The 21,557-nt window shown below is 42.8% G+C and overlaps 1 protein-coding gene across 1 annotated transcript in view; it reads left to right on the top strand.

Annotated features, from left to right (window-relative positions):
* ABCA13 (ATP binding cassette subfamily A member 13) overlaps nucleotides 1–8,578 on the top strand; it is a 296,583-nt gene extending 288,005 nt beyond the window's left edge. Inside the window, 4 exon segments of the mRNA XM_027124171.1 lie at nucleotides 6,414–6,519; nucleotides 7,750–7,804; nucleotides 7,807–7,883; nucleotides 8,486–8,578. Coding sequence (XP_026979972.1) covers nucleotides 6,414–6,519; nucleotides 7,750–7,804; nucleotides 7,807–7,883; nucleotides 8,486–8,578 — 331 coding nt within the window.
* The last annotated feature ends 12,979 nt before the right edge of the window (nucleotides 8,579–21,557 follow it).

Genomic DNA, 21,557 nt, shown 5'->3' with positions numbered 1-21,557 from the left:
AGCAGGGGGACTCTCAACCACTGCGCCACCAGGGAAGCCCTTGGCCCCTACTTTTATGCAGGAGGATTATTACACATTTAGAAGCATTTTTATGCTTCTATTGATCAGAAAATCACATAAATAATTTATTTCAACAATAAAGACCTCTGTTGACTCCCCCTTCCACACTCTGAGTGAAAGTTATCTTCTGTTACTCAGAGTAGAAATCATGGTGTCAGGGTTTCAACTTTATGGGTAGTAGTTAAACTTATATCTCAAGTTTCTCTTTAAAAATGAAAAGAATAAGAAAAGAAATGTCTACTTATCAGGATTGAGAAATACAGAAAATCACATGTACTACTACCAGCCTTAAAATGTATCTTTTATCTATCTAGATTCTAAGGCATTTCTGAAATGAAGAAAAATGTTGAGAGATCGTGAAAAAAATGCAGGAAGCTGGATGAGGGCCCTGGTCTTAAGCTGAAATCTCAGCACCCTGAAAACAACGTGGTCCATGGTGCTGGCTGGGCAGGTGACAGGGGTCTAGTGCTGCAGGAGTGGGTGCTTACTTTACCATCCTGCTGACCTGACTATTGCCTCATGCTTTAAAAATGGTCCTTTTCAATTCTCCCCCAAAGAAAAGAACACCTATAGAAATATTCAGCCCATTTTGCTTTTCATTTAGGAGAGAAATTTTAACAAAAAATTTAATCCACGCACTGATTCATCAAACAGTACCTGGACGCCAGGCAGGAGAGCTGATGGGCCCTGCCTTCGAGCAGCTTTGCTGTAGCAGCTGATCAAATAGGAGGATGCTCCACACATGGGGATGCACAGGAGAAGGGCATCCTGACCCTGAGAGCCCAAGGGAACCTTTGGAGGCCAAGGCTTCCACACTCAGCATAGGACCTTGCACATGGAGCACCAAATCAACATGTTGAATAAATGGAGAAAAGGGATCAGGTATGAGCAGAATGAAAAGCCGAAGGTGAGGGCATGCTTCAGGTCGTGGAGAGCCTGGTGGGCTGAGCCCAAGAGTTTGACTTTATTGATTTTCTTATATGTTATTGGAGTTTAGTTGATTTACCATGTTGTGTTAGTTTCTGCTGTACAGCAAAGTGACTCAGTTATACATGTATATATATATCCTTTCTTTTCATATTCTTTTCCATTATGGATTATCCCAGGATACTGAATAGAGTTCCCTGTGCTCTACTGTAGGACCTTGTTGTTTATCTCTTCTCTTTATGTAATAGTTGCCTTAGGAGTTTGACTTCAGAGGGAAGATGTCCAATCTTTCTGTGAAGGCTGCGTGGCCTCCAAGTTCTGAGACAGTTCTGCTGGCCTTTGCTCGTGGCAGCTTTGATCTGTGCTCTGAATTCTGGATCTGCGGCTGGTGGGGTCATTTAAGAACCTGGCACCCTGGCTGTAGAGAGGAATCTTCATGCTCAGAGGTGTGTGAACATGGATCAACCTTCTCTTCACTGTGAGGCCGTGTCACCTGCCCCCCGAGATCTTGCCTTTAAACTCAGAAGTTCACAGAGGCTCTTTCCAAAGTCCCTTTCTTCCCTGGGAGGAATGCTGGTGCCAGCTGCCAAAGGCTGCTTTTCATTCGTTAGCTGTCAGAGGCTCTCTTTTTTTTTTCCCCAACATCTTTATTGGAGTATAATTGCTGTACAATGGTGTGTTAGTTTCTGCTTTATAACAAAGTGAATCAGTTATACATAAACATATATCCCCATATCTCCTCCCTTTTGCATCTCCCTCCCTCCCACCCTCCCTATCCCACCCCTCTAGGTGGTCACAAAGCACCGAGCTGATCTCCCTGTGCTATGCGGCTGCTTCCCACTAGCTATCTATTTTACATTTGGTAGTGTATATATGTCCATACCACTCTCTCACTTTGTCACAGCTTACACTTCCCCCTCTCCATATCCTCAAGTCCATTCTCTAGTAGGTCTGTGTCTTTATTCCCATCTTGCCTCTAGGTTCTTCATGACCTTTTCTTTCTTAGATTCCATATATATGTGTTAGCATACGGTATTTGTTTTTCTCTTTCTGACTTACTTCACTCTGTGTGACAGACTCTAGGTCCATCCACCTCACTAAAAATAACTCAATTTCATTCTTTTTTATGGCTGAGTAATATTCTATTGTATATATGTGCCACATCTTCTTTATCCATTCATCTGTTGATGGACACTTAGGTTGCTTCCATGTCCTGGCTATTGTAAATAGAGCTGCAATGACCATTGTGGTACATGACTCTTTTTGAATTATGGTTTTCTCAGGGTATATGCCCAGTAGTGAGAGGCTCTCTTTATGTTAATGCCTTCCCTTCATACTTCTCAGGACCATTCGGATTTGCATCTGCAGTGGTTAGAAAGGTTTCTGAAACAGACTTAACTGAAGTGGAAGTAATAAAGTCCCTGGCCCTGGAGAGACGTGGTTTTGAGTCAGAAGGCCTGGGTAGTCCCGTCTCTGCTAGTGATAAGCTGAGTCATGGTGAGAAGCCCAGACCTCTTTGGGGCTCACAATATTATTATAAATATATGATATGATATGATATGATATCATATGATCTAATCTAATGCTAATCTAATCTAATCTAATCTAGTATACAGTAATTCCCCTATGTACCAACCTTCAGGTTGCGAACTTTCAAAGATGCGAACATGCGTTCACATGTCCAATCACATAAGTTAGTTCACGTGTCTGGCATACATTGTCACGTGCATGCATCCTCTACAAGTGGTTGTGCTTTTGTGTACTTTACTGTACAGGACTGTGTAGAGTACAGTAGTCCAGTATCTTTATTTCAAGCCCAGGGTGTCTGGAAGCAAGCATAAAAGCAGCAGTGATGTAGCTGGTACTGCTAAGAAAAGCCAGCTCTTGTACTATACTAGTGTACTGTCCTGTAGATTAAAAATGTTTTCTTTATTTTTTGTGTTTGTTTTTTATGTGTTACTTGTGTGAAAAGTATTATAAAAAGTATTATAAACCTATTACAGTACAGTACTATATAGCCGACTGGGTTAGTTGTGTACCTAGACTAACTTTGTTGGACTTATGAACAAATTGGACTTATGAATGAGCTCTCGGAATGGAACTCATTTTTATGTAGGGGACTTACTGTAATATATAATATAATATAATATAATATAATATAATATAACATAATATAATATAATGAAGTACTTGATGTGAAAGTATTCATATCAAGAATGCCATGCTCGTGGGCGATTAGAGAGGACTGTTTGGAGCTTGAATATAACCGACAAGTATCCACCACTCAGCCAGCCCTCCTTATTCTCTCATTGGCTTTTATAATACACGTGTGTGTGTTTGTTATTCCATTAGTGCATTGCCTGCTCCCCTGTTTTAGTGTTTATTAGGTGTTTTACACTGAATGTTTGTGGTACCTAAATGTTGTATCCCAGCAGTGGTCGAATGCTTACAGGTGCCTTCACTGGAAGATGACACTGTTTATTTACCTTTATGTAATAGCCGACTTTGCAAAGGATGTGGACATGATCTGTTGTCTGGAAATGTGAGAGGAATGAGTGACTATATAAGCGAATGACTCCTTGGTTCCTTTGAAAGCTTTTAGACTGGAAAGCACATGAATCAAATAAATCCTTTGTGGAATTTAGATCATTTCCATAAACGTGTGTAGGTTATAGGCAGAAATGAGAAAGGAAGGCTAACATAAATTAGATACTCGCATCGTGAATGCATCTGATAATCTGCAAAGATTCTCTTAGCTATTGAAGATGCTGTGCTTTTATAACTTTCTGTCTACATGTCTTGTTGAGCATTCTAGAGAGATCCTCAGGAATTTGCCAACCAATTTCAGAAACATATTCTCTTGAGTTTTTTTTTTGTTAAAGAACTGTGTAATTCAGATTCTCTAGAGTAAAGCTGAATTTTAAACATTAATATGTATATATTCTTATAGTGAGAACTTGTTAGACAATTATTGGAATTTTGCATTTTTTAAAATGCATTAGGAAAATACGCCTGGAGGGCTGCCATTCCTGTGAATGTGAATTGGATCGTAGTGTGTGTGAAAGAGTAAAGTCATTTCTGCTTACTCAGTGTTGCCTCTCACCCTTGTATTTTTATGTAGCAAATGCAGCAAATGTGTGTCCTGATTTTTAAAATTTATTTTATTGAAGTCTAGGTGACTTACAATGTTGTGTTGATTTCTGCTGTACAGCACAGTGATTCAGGTATATATATAATATATATTTTATATTCTTTTCCATTGTGTTTTATCACAGGATATTGAATATAGTTTCTTGTGCTCTATAGTAGGATATTGTTGTTTATCTAGTCTGTATATAATAGTTTGCATCTGCTAATCCCAAACTCCCACTCCATCCAACAACCCCCGCTTGCAACCACAAGTCTGTTCTCTATGTCTGCGAGTCTGTTTCTGTTTCATAGATAGGTTCATTTGTGTCATATTTTAGATTCCACATATAAGCGATATCACATGATATTTGTCTTTCTCTGTCTGACTTACTTCACTCAGTATGATAACCTCTAGGTCCATCTGTGTTCTGATTTTTTATTTGCTTTGTCTAACTTCCCCAGATAAATTGTGAGCATCTTCACACCAGAGAAAGGGCTCCTTCATTTTGGCCACGTCCTGGGCAGAACCTTAGTTTCACTGCACATTTATTCACCTGCTTCCTCAGTGCCAGGCACTGTCCCACCTAAGCTACAGGGGTTCACGCGCTCAGCTCTCTGACAGCCTCCTCGGGGAGCTGGTTCCATGATCCCATTTTCTAGATGAGGGAACCGAGGTGGGAATAGTTGACTCCCTGGGGTCAGAGGTCTGAAGTGAGGATGGGGGTTGGGGAGAGGGGGCTGGATCACACCCAGGCTGTCCAAATGCTTTGACCTTTGCCCCCAGGATCATCATCACCACCTGACCAGGAGCACCTCCCCATCCTTCAGCTGTCCCCCTCCAGCCTGTCCCCTCCAGGACAGCTGCGAGCTCTCTGATGGGCAGCAGCTCCTGAAGCAGCCCCTCCCCGTGGGGGCCATTCAAGGATCTGGGCTTCAGCTCTTCCCTATGGGGAATATTAAATGCGCACCCGCCCGGGATGTTGTCGTAGACACGGAGCAGGGACCCTTGCACCTCGGCAGCACCGCGTCTGACACGGACCCGGAGCGGACAGGGCGACAGAACACACACGTCCTGTGCTGACCCGGGCGGGGGTCGGCCTCAGAGAGTCCCGAGAGCGAACTCAGGCGACCTGCGTCTCCGGCTGCTTTCACCGATGTTCTGTCCTCTGCAACCTGTCAGCCCTGAGTGGCCTGGAAACCGTTAGGTCGAAATAGCGGGCGGCCGTTGGAGTCACACACAGGTCTCGGGGGATCTGAAAGCAGGGCAGGAGGCTGGGACACAGAACGAGGACGAGGATCTCTGGGTGTTCACAAGGCTGATCCAAGTCCCTGAAGTGTGGCCACGCTACCTTTGGCCTCTTCTTCACCAGGTAGATTCACCGGAAAAGTGCTTTACCCATAAACGTGTTAGTCAATCTCACTTACGGAAAACTTCCTTAAATGTAACCATTTCCCCAGCAATGCTCTGTAAATGAAGGTGCTTGTAAGGCTCTGAGCATGCCTTTTTTCATCCATTCATTCATTCATTTGACTAATATTTATTAGTTCTAGGTACTTGGGGTACATACGTCAGTGAAGATAACCAACGAAAAATTGCTAACATCTTGATATATGTGTGTACTTGCTTTCATTCCATAGATCTTTACTGAGATGCGGGGCATCTGGGGTATGCAGTAGAATAAACACTCATGTTTTGGGAAGCCCCATGCATTCTTGGAGGTCACTGTTTGAGGTTGTGTATGGTACGAATGTAACCTTGGGTGTGGTCGCTCAGACCCCAGCAGACCTACCGCCCACAGCTCTGCAATGTCAGGCCAAGGGGCCCCTGTAGTCACAGGGCCCGCAGGGTTAAGTACAGTTGGGAGAGTTGTTTTCTGTGATAAACGAATGCCTGGCTTCATCCCGTAAGCAGCCCCTATTCCCTTCCATCCTCCCCAGCCACACTGTCATCCCTTGAAGCTGGGATGTTCTCAGGGTCCGTCTCCAGCCCAGCTCTGCCTTCTTAACTCAGTACTTTGCTTTCACACTTTCACCCTCCCTCTTGTATGGACTAGGTGTTGATTCCAGAATTTGCTGATTTTTTGAAAAGAGAAATCAGTCTCTGTGTCAATGAATTACAGCAAACTGCATAAGTGAGTTATAATTACTTCCTGAATATTCTATTTTTGAGAACACAAAATTTTCCAACAATTTGGAATAGTTACTTTCTTTTTCTGCCTTCCTGTGAAAATGGACTTAGAGTTTATCCATCTTAGGACTATACAATAGTAACCTTATTTTTAAAATTCAACTCTCAGGTTTGGTGATAGTTATACAGTCAAGGTTTGGCTCTGCAACGAAGCAAATCAACACAACGCTGTTTCCGGCTGCTTGAAGCTCTCGTTTCCAGGAATCCAGTTTAAGGTAGTGCTAATATTGTACATTACTTCTTTGTTTTGAGCTAAAAACATCTTATAAGTGTACTTGTCTTTTCCCCTGTTTTAATTATTTGCTCTCAAAAGATATCGCTTATTGTTCTGGCCTCATTGCAAAGTACAGGCCACACCTCTCCCCGCAAAATAGCAGGGGTGGTGGATCTCACCTGACCTCGCTGAAGGACGACAAGCCTGCTTTTCCCCTTGTTGTGTCACCCAGAGCAGATGGTGGTTACTCATCCCCCCTTTTCTGTGGGAACAACTTCATCACACAGTTTGTTTTGTTGAGGATGGAAGATACAAAAGTTAATTTCTCCCATGCATTTGCTGTGGGGTTTGTAGACTCAGGGATTTCAACATTCATTCACAAGAAGGGCCCTGGGCTTGAGATCACAACCCTCTACACACTTGATGCAAAGTGTGGTCCCTGAGCCAGCAGGTCTTCATCACCTGGGAGCAGGTGAGAGCTGCAGCATCTCAGTCCCCAGCATACTGACCCCAAACCTGCACTTTCCCAAGGGGACCAGGCGATCCTTGTACACACAAATGTCTGAGAAGCGCCACCTGCTGTTCTCTTGGATGACCCCATGATTCCAGTTTGTCGTAACTTCTAATAGATTGTAGTCCGTAAAGGAGCTACGCCTTGTGTGTCTATTTCATCCACGACAATTTGGTAAAATCCTACCCGGCGAGAAGCATGCTGTCCAAGTCACAGTGGTTCAAGGACCACTCTAAACTACCCCATGAACCCGCTGTTGGGATCTCCATGTGCACCCGTGGAAATGAGGCTCAGAACAGTTAAACATCTCACCAGGAGTTGGTCAGCTAACGGTGGGGATGGCCGGGTGCCCCGGTGTGAGGTTCAGGTGTCTCTGTGCATCTCTGTGATGTCACATATACCCCCTTCTTCTCAGCCGTCGATAGGTGTCTTCTTTCCCCTAGAGAGGGCTTCCCAGACTTGTGGCAAGGCGAGGGGGGGCAGAAAGGGGCAGAGAGGCCACCCCACCTGGGGGGACACCTCTTATCAAATATGCCTTGTGGTGAATCGTAGCCCATGACCATTCTCTGGAGACTCACAAAACTAACCCCCACACCTAGTTAGTATTTAAAGGTATGGTTTGCAAAAAGATAATTTATTTGGCAATTAAATATAGTGTGATCAATTTTGCTTAAGATTCCTAATCCTGTGATCCAATTTTTTTTTTTTTTTTGCTTTTAGGGGCAGCACCTTAATTTATTGGAATACCATGTGCCAAAAAGATGGGCGTGCTTAGCCCGTTCAGAGTTCTGGAGGACAATAAAAACTTCCTGAGTATCAAATATTACTCCATCAAGCACACCCCTCTGGAGCAGGTCTGGTACCTCAAAGGCGTCACCACGTTGTTTTTCTTGAGGCCTACTCCAGCCGATTTAAAAATGAGCCAGATTATACTTCTTGAGATCACCATTTCTTTTATTAATCACCATTTGAGTTTGCAAAATTCTGATAAAGATGGTGAGTGTGCTCTCCACTCAAGGTAAATATTCGACGTTCAGGGTTTCCATCTGCTCATAATTTCATTGGTCGCTCAGTAAACGGATCAGGCCCCGTCAGCCTTCCCATCCCCACTTACCCACCGGCCCCCGCCAATAAGTAAAGGGGCTCCACTGTAAGTGAGCTGACTTTGGGAAGAAAAGTGCTTGGTTCCCTGAGTCCCAGAAGGTGAAATTAGATCACAGGTTCAATCTAAAGCCGTGCTTGAGGCATCGAGAATTTCCAGAAATGTTTATCATTCCTGGAGTTGGGTCCTCAGAAGACCTACCCGTTGAGGGTGATTTAGGAAGGGGTGCTGTGAATGAATGGTTATGAGTCTTAGGAAAAGCTGGGCAGGGCTTGGAGAAGATGTTCCCTGTAATAGTTGAGAACAAAGGGTTGAGTGTTCCTCGAAGTTAATTATTTTCATCATTTCTTTCAGGTATTTGTTAATTTTGCGACTGAGCAGCAACAAACCGCACCACCTTCTGATCCGTCCACCGGTCGTGAGCACCCACAGAACCTGCCTGTCTAAGCGCTGAAGAAGATGCTGTTCAGAGAAATAAAACCTCGTCTTTTGTTATAATTAAGATTCAGAGATCAAAGGAGCGAGTGGGCGGCAGAGGAGCTGGAAGACACAGGGCAGGCAGTCCAATCTCATTCTCTCCTTCATTTTCTGTTTTGAAACACTTTGTTAATTACACCCTGAAAGGTCATTCTTTTCTGCAGACTTTTGGGCAGTTCCTCTGATTCAGTTACTGTCTTTGCCAAGGCGAGATGGGCCGGCTTCCTGGGACATGGGAAGGAATTGACATTCCTTCTGGAGCTGGAAAGGCTGTCAGAGTTTGTCCAGGTCAAACATTCCATTTTAATTTTAAGGAAACTGAGGCCCCCAAGGCTAATCTATTTTTTGTTGTCCTTTTACTAGATTATGCTTACATGTGTCTAAATAACAATTCAGTGATTTAAATGCACCGTTTCTCTAACCCTGGATGACATTTTATGTTATGAGATGAAAGCATACCATTTTTTCTTACAAAAGATGCTTTTAAAAAAATAGGGATTAAAGAGCTTTTCAGTCAATGCTTTAGCAAAATTAAATAATTTGAACTGGGTACCCTGTATCATTTACAAAAAGTGTGACCAGAATTTCACAGATTATAAATTTAGGGGAATATAGAAAGAAATATAATATAGATGTATTTTCTTTTTATTAATTTGGATTAATAATTACCGTTCAAGTCAGTGGTTTTCAAAGTGTGTTGGTCCCCATAATAGCTGCATTTGCATCTCTTGGGAGCTTGGCAGAAATGAAGGTTCTCAGGCTCAACCCCGAAATCTAAAACCCTAGGGTAGGAGCCCTGCAGTCTCGGTTTAAACAAGTCTCCCTGGTTTCTGTAGCACATTCCAGTTTGAATACCAATGGTCTAAGGAAATATCTAGGTACCTTCTAATTATACAAGCAAAACTAGCACCATATGTAGTAAACATTAATTTTCAAACAATTTTTATATTTCTAAAACTCTGTCATTCTCAGAATTATTGTCCTCAGAGTATTTTCAAATACAAAGTGCTCAGATGTGGCTCTAAAAGGCTTTGTAAACCCCACCGTTTGCATTTTATAGTTAGAAAAACACATCAAATCACCGTGTCTGCTCCTCAGAATGGTTTCCAGTCAGACACTTCAGAGTTGAAATGTTTCTCAACCCGCTTTGAGTAACATTCTTCTAAAACCCCAATGGAGGACTGCACTGATTTTATTTTACAACTTAACAGTATCCAATTAAGTTTTTGAGTGACAGTAGCTTGTGAGCAAAGAAAAACACTTTCTTGTGGTATTTCTTTGCTGAAGCAAGATTTCATTAAAATATATCTTTCCTGAACATAATTCTATACTAGAGATATTTTTAAACGTTAAGGATTAAGCCAATTACGGATCGTTTTGATTGAATGATTTTGGTTCACATATATCACATGAATTATGCTTTCTAAAAGAAGTTACAATTTAGGGTTTTATGATTTTTCTCCCAATTCTACCATTGTCTCATTGTCAAAATGAAAGATGTAATCCTTTGTTGTTGTTGTTGAATCAATAAGTAACATTTGTGAAACACACACATGTTTATACTGCCATGAATAAATGACGTGTGCTTTAATGTAATTGTGTTTCTGCCGGTATATTTCCTTGCATCTTTAGGGATCTAATTTAATTTTGGTCAGGAGGAAATGAAACTACTAGGATCTTTTAAAGCTTGAAAGGTTAAAATTTAATTGTGTTTTACTCTGCTGTGTTCTGCTCTTAGGGATTCTTTTCTAGGCTTTGAGTTGCTGTACTCATGAAGTTCATGCTTCAAGGTATGCCTTTGAACAATAAACAGGAAGAAAAGGAGAAACCCAATGTGCTAAAACGCCATATCCCAGAATACGGGACACAAAAGGTCAAATCTTCTGTTAATGTTGCAAATGTCATTGCATTTATAAGTCATGCAGATATGTTATGCCTTTGGAGTTAAACATTTGTCTTAAGACCTTTGGGCTTAAGGTCACCCAGCTGAGACTTTTAAACAAATTAACGTCTTTTGAAAGCATTCTGAGTGGAGTACTTTGTAAGGCGGAGACAACCTTGATGATTCCACTTCCACTGATCTGGCTTTTATTACATAGTTTATCTTTACCCAGATGTTTAAACAGATGATGTAGTAAAGCCCTCATGCAAAGTCAAGAGTGTAAAATTCAAACAAGAAGTATATTTTTGGAATGGTAAAGAGTAAGGCCTTAAACTTAATACTTAGCTTTGCTTAGTGGATATTGAATTAAAAAATGGCTCAACATCATCCCTCCAAAGCATCTTACAAAATACTTGCACCACACATACCCTCCCCTCAATATTTAGTGTTTGTAAGTAGGACGTGCATACTTCAGCTTAATCACAGATTCTTCTACCCAAATGGGGGATATAGACATTTTAAATTTCCAAACGGGTGTGACCGTGTTCCCTCCTTTGGCTATTGCTTGGGTGTTGCATTATCCAGCTCAGTGCTGGTTTGGGGCTGGTATGTTTACAGTATGTTTCAACTCAGTATCACACCCTTGAATAGTCCAAGCCCTTTCAATTACACACGTGTGTGTGCACATGATCATTCTTTCAATTAATATTATCGAGCCCATTCTGTGTACATAAATGGATGGTGCGTGCAATAAACATGAGGTGAGGGATTCACAGTGCAAAGATCCAGCCTCTGTCCTTGAGAAGCAGGCAGTCCAGTGGGGATGGCAGGTGAGGTCTGTGAGCCCTGAGCACACCCTGCTCTCCAACCAAGCGTGTGGTACTGACCTCGTGGAGTTCCCGCCATCTGGGTGGGCCCGCACAAATGGGGAACAGGAAGAAGGATATTGGAAGGTAAGAGAATTTCACAGCAAATCAACACTACTCAGTGAGCAGTGGCTATTTGCCTACGACTCTGGAGGGAGCTGATGTAATGGCTCCAAAGCACGGAGAGCGCAGCTCTGCCACCTCTAGAATTTCCCTTATGTTCCAACGTAGCCGCTGGAGGTCTAGCTATCGCAATATAGTCAACGCAGACAAGAAAAAAATACATTGGACTAGGGGGAAAATCACACCATTTAAAGAGGTCTCCTGGCTTATATGACATTGGCCAGAAATAGTCACGTGGCCATATCTTAGCTGCAACTGTTTGGGCAGTACAGTTTTAGCTGTGGACCTTAAATGAAATGTGGCTTCTGATTCTATGCAAGAAGAAAAAAACAGATACTGGATAGGCAGCCAGCAGTTTCTACTACAGGAGCACACAACAAGTTTTGTGGTCGTTTCGTGTGAGAACAGAATGAAATCAATTTTGGCCATGTTGAGTGAACTAGGTAATTTCAAATTATGTGACTATTTTTGGGCAACCCAGGTTCTAAGAGTGTTACTATTTTCAGAATTAGAGTAGTGTATTAACATCTGTAGATCAGATGCCATTTGTATTTATAAGCATTATCAAATTGAAACAATAGATAAAAGAATTTTATGGATATTTTCAATTTGGGCTAAATAAATGACACTGTCATTTTCTCACTGTGAGAATTCCTATTGAGAGCTTTAATGGATAAATTTTTCTTGCTGGAAAGGGTTTCAAATTGCTGAAAGAAGTCAGAAGCATTTTTCTTAATTATTTGCTATTTCTTGTCATTGCATGGGAGACATTTCACTATTTTTTTTTTCTTTTTTTGCGGTACGCGGGCTTCTCGCTGCCGTGGCCTCTCCCGTTGCGGAGCACAGGCTCCAGACGCGCAGACTCAGCGGCCATGGCTCACGGGCCCAGCCGCTCCACGGCATGTGGGATCTTCCCGGACCGGGGCACGAACCTATGTCCCCTGCATCGGCAGGCGGACTCTCAACCACTGCGCCACCAGGGAAGCCCCATTTCACTATTTTCATCAGTAAATTTATCACGTTTCTTTACATTCAAGTGTTTTAAGGAAAAATGAATTCTACTGCATTAAATGCATGTCTCAAACATAGCAAAATGTACTGGTTAAAAAACACATCTAGAAGTTTCACGAGCCCATCTTTCAAATGGAAGGCATCGTGAATACCATATTTGCCATGGCATTTATGTCCCATGAGTATGGCTTTGTATGCTGAATTCCATGTGTTACCAAATTGTGGGGATATAGTTGTGGTTTTGTTCATTAAACACCGGGAAGTAACTTCAGACAAACCCTTCGTGTAGTGTCATGATGGTTGATCGGTCACTGCTTTTCACCTATTCATAGTTACCCTCAGTGTTACATTGGGGCTTGCTCTACCCAAACGTAAGCTAATGAAGACTTCATTTGCCTTTGCAAAAACTAAACCGAATCAGGGTGATGAGCTGGGGTCAGGCAGCGTGTTGAGGGAAGGTCACCAGCTGGGCATAAGCAGATCTGGCTCTGCTTCCAACTTGAGTGAGATCTTTTCCAGCCCATTAATGAAGGACTCTGCCCTTCCATACCTCAAAGTATCTGAGTATTTTCTCTGTAGTTCCTCTGTTTGAAAAGCATGTTTTCCCCTCTCCTTGTTGAAATGCTGTAAAATTTAGTGCGGTGGGAAGATGGGTTCTGAAATAAGAAAGACCTACTCTCAAATCTTGCCTCTTTCACCTGAGAATAGTGGGGCGTCTCTGGGTGTTATTCCCACCTCTGTTACCCAGCCTCTGTTCCTCTTTGTGATGAACGTGGAGGGCATCTCCAACTCAGAGGGCTGTTCTGAGGATTAAAATTTTTTTTTAATTAATTTTTATTGGAGTATAGTTGCTTTACACTGTTGTGTCAGCTTCTGCTGTACAGCAAAGTGAATCAGCTCTACGTATACATAAATCCCCTCTCTTTTGGATTTCCTTCCCATTTAGGTCACCACAGAACGCTGAGTAGAATTCCCTGTGCTCTACAGCAGGTTCTCATTAGTTATCTATTTTATACATCGTATCAATAGTGTATCTATGTCAGTCCCAATCTCCCAATCTATCCCTGCCCCCCTTCCCCCCTTGGTAACCATAAGTTTGTTTTCTACATCTGTGACTCTATTTCTGCTTTACAAATAAGTTCAACTGTACCATTTTTCTAGATTCCACATATATGCGTTAATACACGGTATTTGTTTTTCTCTTTCTGACTTACTTCACTCTGTATGACAGTCTCTAGGTCTATCCACGTCTCTTCAAATGACCCAGTTTCGTTCCTTTTCATGGCTGAGTAATATTCCATTGTATATATGTGCCACATCATCTTTATCCATTCCGAAGATTGAATTTGATCATTAATGCTGAAGCCCTCTTCACCACTGTCTGGCATGGAGTGAATGTTGAGTGATATTAGCTGTCCTAGGAATCAATCCTGAGGCAGGATCATGCCATCATGAATAGCCTGGGCTTTGGCTGTAGGTACTACAGAAAGTTTATTTAATTGACTGTGATTCAGCTTTCACCTAAACTATCTGGGTGCTTGGGGCCACTGTGGGAATTCAGCAAGATAGCACAGGTAGAGCTGGCTTGCAGTGAGCGCTTAATAAACATCATTGTTATTACTACTTGCATTATTACATTAGGGCTAAGGCTGCTGTAACAAAACACCATAGACAGGGTGGCTGAAACCACAACCATTTACTTCTTCCAGTTCTGGAGGCTGGAGGTCCCCAATTGAGGTGCCTGCGGGTAGGTCCGATTCTGGGCTCTTTTCCTGGCTTGCCCAGCTGAGCTCTCAGCTGGTGTGAACTCTCTGAGAGAACGAGCTCACTGGCTCCTCCCTCTAAGGACACTGATCCCATCGACCAGGTACCCACCCGGTGCCCTCGTTTAACTGTGATTACTTCTGTAATGGCCCATCTCCAATGCAGCCACGCTGGGGGTGGGGCCTTCAACATTTGGGGGGGACACAAACATTCTGTCCAAAACACTGTTGTTATTGTTATTATTATTTACAGTCCAACACAGATAACATCCTATTTTTTTTTTTACTTTTTAAAAAATTTATTTTATTGAAGTATAGTTGATTTACAATGTTGTGTTAATTTCTGCCATACAGCAAAGTGATTCCATTATACATATATATTATTTTCCATTATGGTTTATCACAGGATATTAAATATAGTTCTCTGTGCTATATAGTAGGACCTTGTTGTTTATCCATCCTATATATTAATATAATAGTTTTCATCCTCTAACCCCAAACTCCCAATCCTTCCCTCCTCCACTGCCATTGGATACCATCTATTTTAAAGCCTTCCTTTACTTCCCAGAAATGATTTCCTCTTTGCATTTGCCTAGATGATTATGCATATAAATCACTAGGCACATACATGTATTTCCTGCTATGAGACTTAAGTTACTTTCATCCTGAGTCCCTGACCTCAGTCACATAATTGGTAATATCCAAACACTACTGACGACCCAGGCCTGCTCACTGAGGCTTTTCTGCTTTCAGTCTCTCTGTGTGTCCTTTCAGATGCTTTGCTGTGTCTTCACTTTTGCTAATCTGTTCCCTCTGTGTTGAGCAGAAATATGCTCTCACTTTTACCCAGTTATTTTTCATCTCAGACATTGTAGTTTTCCTTTCTAGAAATTCAATTTGGGTTTTATTTTTTATGTCTTCTATGTCTCGTACTTTGCTGTGCTCTAGTTTCTTGAATATATCAAATAAAGTTATAATGAGTGTATGAATGTCCCTACTACAATAATTCTGTCATCGATATCTCTTTCTGGATCAGCTTTGATTGATATTTATGCTTCTTTTTATGTCTGAAAATGTTTAATTAGATGCCTGATGACATCGTAATTTTACTTTTTTGAGTTCTGTATCTCCTTTTACTTTAAACAATTCTTCATTTTTATTCAGTTAAATTACTTTGAAACAGTGGGGTATTTTTGAGACTTGTTCTTCAACTTTGTTAGACTGATCCAGATCAGCATTTAGTGTGGGATGTATTCCCCACGACGGAAGCAAAACCCTCCCATGGGTTACTCTTCCCAATCCTCTGTGTATTATGATTTTTTTCCACTTTGTACGGTGGAAGCACCAAACATCCTGACCTGTGTGAGCACTGGAGATGGTTCTACCTGCTCCTTTGGGGTGGTTCTCCACAGGCTTCAGGCATCTTCCCCAGTGTGTGCCCCAGTCATCCCTCTGCTAAGTGCTTGGAGGGACCCTCTGCAAACTCTGGAGACCATGCACCACGCACCCTGCTCTCCATGGTTCTCGGCCCTTCAATCTTGTTCTCCCCACACTCACCGCTCCATCTCCTGACATCCGGGCAATCGCTAGTCTCCATCTGTGTTCCTACTCCTGCTGCCACGACCCAGAGTCCTTCCCCAGGTGGGAAGCAGGGGCAGGTATAGAGCTTTTATGCTTTGATTCCCTTCTCTCAGGGATCTCTCGTGTCTGAAAACCATTGTTCTATATACATTTTTTCTCATTCCTTTTAATTCTTTAAGGTGGGAAGGCAAATCTGGTTCCTGGTTCCTGGTTCCTCCATCCTATCAGAAACAAAAGTCTCTCTGTAAAGATCATTTGGACTGAGGAGAATAAAAACCAGGTAGTAAGAATACCAGAGCTTTCCAAACAACAAGGTACAATGACTCTCACTTTGAGGTATGAAGGGGATATCTCAGAAGCAGAGTAAACAAGATCCTTGGAAGAGAGTCCACAGCTACTTGAATTGCACCTAAATTAAGTAGCAAAACTTACGTCAAAATGTCCAGCATGGATTTGACCCAGATTAAGGACTCTGACATTGCAGGGCGGGGGCAGGGGTGACGTCGTGTGATTCTGTGCATGGCCTCCCATTGAATTCCCTTCACTTTTTCTGAACCAATAATACTCTAGAACTACTGATCCCACATACATTCACGGAGGTTTCAATGCAAGTGTGTTTGAACACTGTGTTGTCTATTTTTCTCTGCCTAGAAGAAATGCTCTCAAGGTTGGAATTCTGTTATGAAGTAAACTGTGTACAAAACTAACTCTGATACAATTTTTATTAATCTGAAATCAAAATCAAAACACAGGTTATTTGCAATATTTAGGTATTTCCAATATATAAAGAGTTAAGCTTCATTTGATTGAATTTCCTCAGAAGAACGTTCATCCAGTAGACCCTAGCACCCGCATTTTGCACTGCTTTTAATTAATGAAGCAATGCAAATTGTTTTTCATGCATATGGATTAGAACATTCAATTAGATTTCAATTATGTACCTGACTGCTGTTAAGAAACTCCCAATTTGTACTGTGCTAACACCAGACCCCTCTTCTTTTTCTTTTTAAACCTTAACCAATTTTAAGAAATCATCTAGCAATTTTAAGACCACATCTTTTGAACTGAGGAAGGGAGAATTCATGAGGCTTCGGGATGAGAGAAGCCTCTCAGAGCTCAGACTGTCTTGTCTGCTGGATTAAATTCCATTAATGGCATTATTTGCTCAGAGTTTAAGGGGCATCTCAAGGTGTTCATGATCTGGTAAGAGAGACAGCCCTTCAGAGGGGTAAGTGGAAGTTGCTAGAAAAGCACAGGGACAAGGTCATCTCAGTCAGACAGGAGACCAGGAGACACATCCAGAGGTTTGTTCTTTCATTCACGTGCTCATTCCTTTAATGATCACACACTTTTGTACGGTGATGATAAGCACCAGGTAAAGAGCTGAGGACTCAAGGGAGGAGAGTATGATGGTAAATCAGACACAAATTCAAATTGTAAGTAGTCTGTCTAGAGAGCTGAAACCAAGCATAACTAACCAACTGTGATACGAGTTCTCTTTTGTTACCTGCTTGTTCTGTGCCAGGCACTTTACATGACTTAACTGACCTCGTATTTCCTACGACACTGTCCAGAAGGGGTTATATATGTCCATTTTACAGATGAGGTAACAGAAAAAAAAATGGTATTCACTAGGTTACCTAGCAAATAGTTGAGACGCAGCTCAAACTAAGATGTATTTGACTCTAAAGCAATTCTTTTTTTTTTCACTATGAGGCATAGTTTCCATTTTCTCAAGATTTCTCTTCTGAATTAATAATTCTACATGAAAAAGAAAGCAAAGGGCAAGATGCAAGGGGTCAAATTTGCCATATGTGCTCTCCTCAGCCTCTCTTTGCAAAAGGCTGCCACGCTCACCTGTATACCTGTTCACTTGTTCACCTGCTCACCTGGTCACCTGCTCATCTGCTGTCAGCTCTTGAAAAACAGTTTGTGGCACTTAGCAGATGTATTTGTTTCCTGGTGTTGCTGTTACAAATTACCACGAACCGGATGGCCTAAGACAGCAGATATTTATTCTCTTATCAAAATCCATAATGAAGGTTTGGCAATTTCTTGCTCTCTCTGAAGGGTCCTGGGCGGGTCTCTTCCTTGTCTCTTTCTGGCGGCTCTTGTCAGTCCTTGGTGTCCCCAGATTCCAGCTCATGGTCCCAGTCTCCGCTTCCCCGTCACATGGCACATTCCCTGTGTGTCTGTGTCTCTCCTCTTTAGGACACCGGTCGTTTGATTTAGGGCCCATGCCAATCCAAGATGACCACTTTTTAACTAATTACATCTGCATCGACCCTACCCCCAAATCAGATTTGTGGTTCCAGGTGGACATAAATTTTGGGGGGTGACTTATTCAAACCCCTGCAGTGTAATAAACAAGTGTAATGAACTCTTGCTGAGTGAGACACTGAATGAATATCCTGTAATCTGCGTGTCCTGGGCTCCTCATCCAAAGACACGATGGTCCATGGAACGCCGACTGTGGCCATTTGATTGAAGCAATGAGCCTGATTTGTCCAGACTTAACTGCATCCACACCTGTGAGCCTGGTCTCGTCTGTGGAGCTTGCTCTGGACAGTGAAACATTTGCAGACACAATGCACCAACTTGGACGTGCTCGTGTGTTAGGACTGGTTTGCTGTCCTCATCTGAGCCTCCAGAAGACACATCTCCCAGGGGATGAGTGGCCGTGTGGACCTTGAATGGTTATTCTAGTTTATTAAGAATATGCACACACACACGTCTATGCCTATTTCTATATCCTGCTGACTTAGAAATTAACCTTCTTATAATTTTACTGAACTCCTCCAAGTAGAGACATGGAATTAACGGTATGTGACCCATTTAAATTTTAATTATTCTGATTCTTAAATGCATTGCACACAATTTCTAAGATGGGAGATTTTCACAGAATTACCATTTTGAGATTCATTCACTGTGAATAATTCTGAAACGCATCCACTTTCTTGCCCAAGGGATTGTTGTACACAAAAGAGAACATTTATCCTGCTGTAGTCAGATGACATGTAATTCTGTAAACACGTGCATTCGCTCAGTTACAGAAGGGAGCATTCTTGATTCCTCTTTTAGTAATCTCAAGAATAATCACTTCTTGTAAAAACCACATTATACAAGGAATAGAAAATATAATTCAAATTTCATCACGTGGAAATTTCAGCATATCCTTTAGGTACTAACATTTCCCTAAAAGACAACACCGTCTTAGCAGATAAAAAATGGTGTCTGCAAAAGTCTGACATAACTGATAATGTTAACAAGATGCGTCTAGTTAGTAAGGTATTTTCAGCGAGCACAATTTTGGTGAAAGGAATTTTTGGAGGTTTAGTCCTTTTCTGGAAATTATTTTACAGACAAAGCCAAGACGCTTCATTGAAGCCTGAACACTGCTTAGGTTTCCACGGATGACTTCTTTTTTTACTGTAACCAGAGATCAGCTCCATCAAATTGCTAGAATAAAAAAATGACAGAGAAAACGCACATTCATTGCCATGAAACTTTTCTCAGGGAGAAAAGTTGACTCATGGAATCAAAAGAGGCGTCCAGACTTTCTGACAAGATTAGAATTCAAAAAAGTCACGTGCCCACCTCTGGGGAAGCCCAGCGGCAGGCACACTGCCCTTTGGGTGCATTCAGTTTGGGGACGTCCCTGCCAAAGGGCAGCTTCCTTGGAGCTGCTCTGCCCTGGCTGCTCTTTGTTAGAGGGCCTTGAAAAATCGCCTTATTACATAAGCAATGTTTGGAGCACGCGTTCAATCTATTTATCTCCTATTGCAACTAACGGCTTGTCTACATACGTAGGAGTTTGTCTAAGAAAGGTGTTTTCACATAGTTTTACCGTAAAAATGATTTCTGCAAAATGACATCCACGGAAAGTTATTCTTCTCTTTATCAATCTTGTTCACCCTTTTATGCGAAAGGGGCAGTAAAGAACATCTTGTGTTTTGTTTGTTTGTGCTGTGTTTGGATCAGCTTAGTGCTGCCTGAATATTTGATGCTTTAAGTGCTTGTGGCTGGTACCATTGTGGGGCTGCGACGTGGTTCTTTCTGATTTCAACAATCCCATCTGTTCAAGATAAAATTTCTGTTTTTCCTGACGTTTTGGCTGGGGCGGATGTTGAAGCCAAATCTTGGAAAATGCTTACTTCGTAGCCTCTTCCTGAATTCTAAACCACTGGCATGGGGCCTCTGCACACCATCTTTCTGCAACTGGGGTCTCTGTGACCCACAGGAGCTGGATTTTGGTTAAAAGATGAGGAAATGGACACTGCAGGCAGGCAGTCGACTGGTCCAGTGTGATAAAACCAGTAACACGTGGACAAGCATCAAAATAGTGGTTGCTACAGGCAGCACTGAAGTCAGAGTGAGCATCCGATATCCAAGAGAAACTCCGCTCCTTACCAGGTTGTGTAATGCTTTCATAAAAACATGTTTATAGAGAAGCTTCAAGATGGCAGAAGGGTAAGATGTAGAGATCACCTTCCTCCCCACAATACATCAGAAATACATCTACACGTGGAACAACTCCTACAGAACACCTACTGAACGCTGGCAGAAGACCTCAGACCTCCCAAAAGGCAAGAAACTCCCACGTACCTGGGTAGGGCAAAAGAAAAAAGAAAAAACAGACAAAAGAATAGGGACGGGACCTGCACCAGTGGGAGGGAGCTGTGAAGGAGGAAAGGTTTCCGCACGCTAGGAAGCCCCTTCGCGGGTGGAGACTGCTGGTGGCGGAGGGGGAAGCTTCGGAGCCACGGGGGAGAGCGCAGCCACAGGGGTGCGGAGGGCACAGCGGAGAGATTCCAGCACAGAGGATCAGTGCCGACCGGCACTCACCAGCCCGAGAGGCTTATCTGCTCCCCCACCATGGCGTGTGGGGCTGTGAGCTGAGCTCGGGCTTCGGAGGTCAGATCCCAGGGACAAGGACTGGGGTTGGTGGCGTGAACACAGCCTGAAGGGGCTAGTGTGCCACGGCTGGCTGGGAGGGAGTCCGGGAAATGTCTGGACCTGCCAAAGAGACAGGAGACTTTTTCTTCCCTCTTTGTCTCCTGGTGCGCGAGGAGAGGGGATTAAGAGCGCTGCTTAAAGGAGCTCCAGAGACGGGCGCGAGCCGCAGCTAAAGCGTGGACCTCAGAGACGGGCATGAGATGCTAAGGCTGCTGCTGCCGCGACCAAGAAGCCTGTGTGCGAGCACAGGTCACTGTCCACACCGCCCCTCCCGAGAGCCTGTGCAGACCGCCACTGTCAGGGTCCCGTCATCCACGGACAACTTCCCCGGGAGAACGCATGGCGCGCCTCAGGCTGGTGCAATGTCATGCCGGCCTCTGCCGTTGCAGGCCGACCCCGCATCCATACCCCTCCTTCCCCCAGGCCTGAGCCCCTGAATCAGATGCTCCTTTAACCCCTGTCTGAGCAGGGAACAGATGCCCTCAGGCGACCTACAAGCACGGGGTGGGAGTGGGGGGGCAAATCAAAATCTGAGCCCCAGGAGCTGTGCAAACAAAGAAGAGAAAGGGAAATCTCTCCCAGCAGCCTCAGGAGCAGCAGATTAAATCTCCACAATCAACTGGATGTACCTGCATCTGTAGAATACCTGAATAGACAACGAATCATCCCAAATTGAGGAGGTGGACTTTAAGAGCAAGATTTATTATTTTTTTCCCTTTTTCTCTTTTTGTGAGTTTGTGTGTGTATGCTTCTGTGTGAGATTTTTG

This window comes from Aethalodelphis obliquidens, unplaced genomic scaffold (assembly GCF_003676395.1).
Source record: "Aethalodelphis obliquidens isolate GAN/ISIS:26980383/991018 unplaced genomic scaffold, ASM367639v1 scaffold27, whole genome shotgun sequence".
Classification (NCBI taxonomy): Eukaryota; Metazoa; Chordata; class Mammalia; order Artiodactyla; family Delphinidae; genus Aethalodelphis; species Aethalodelphis obliquidens.
Note: the sequence above shows the minus strand (reverse complement) of the source record. Positions and strands in the feature narration are given on the sequence as shown.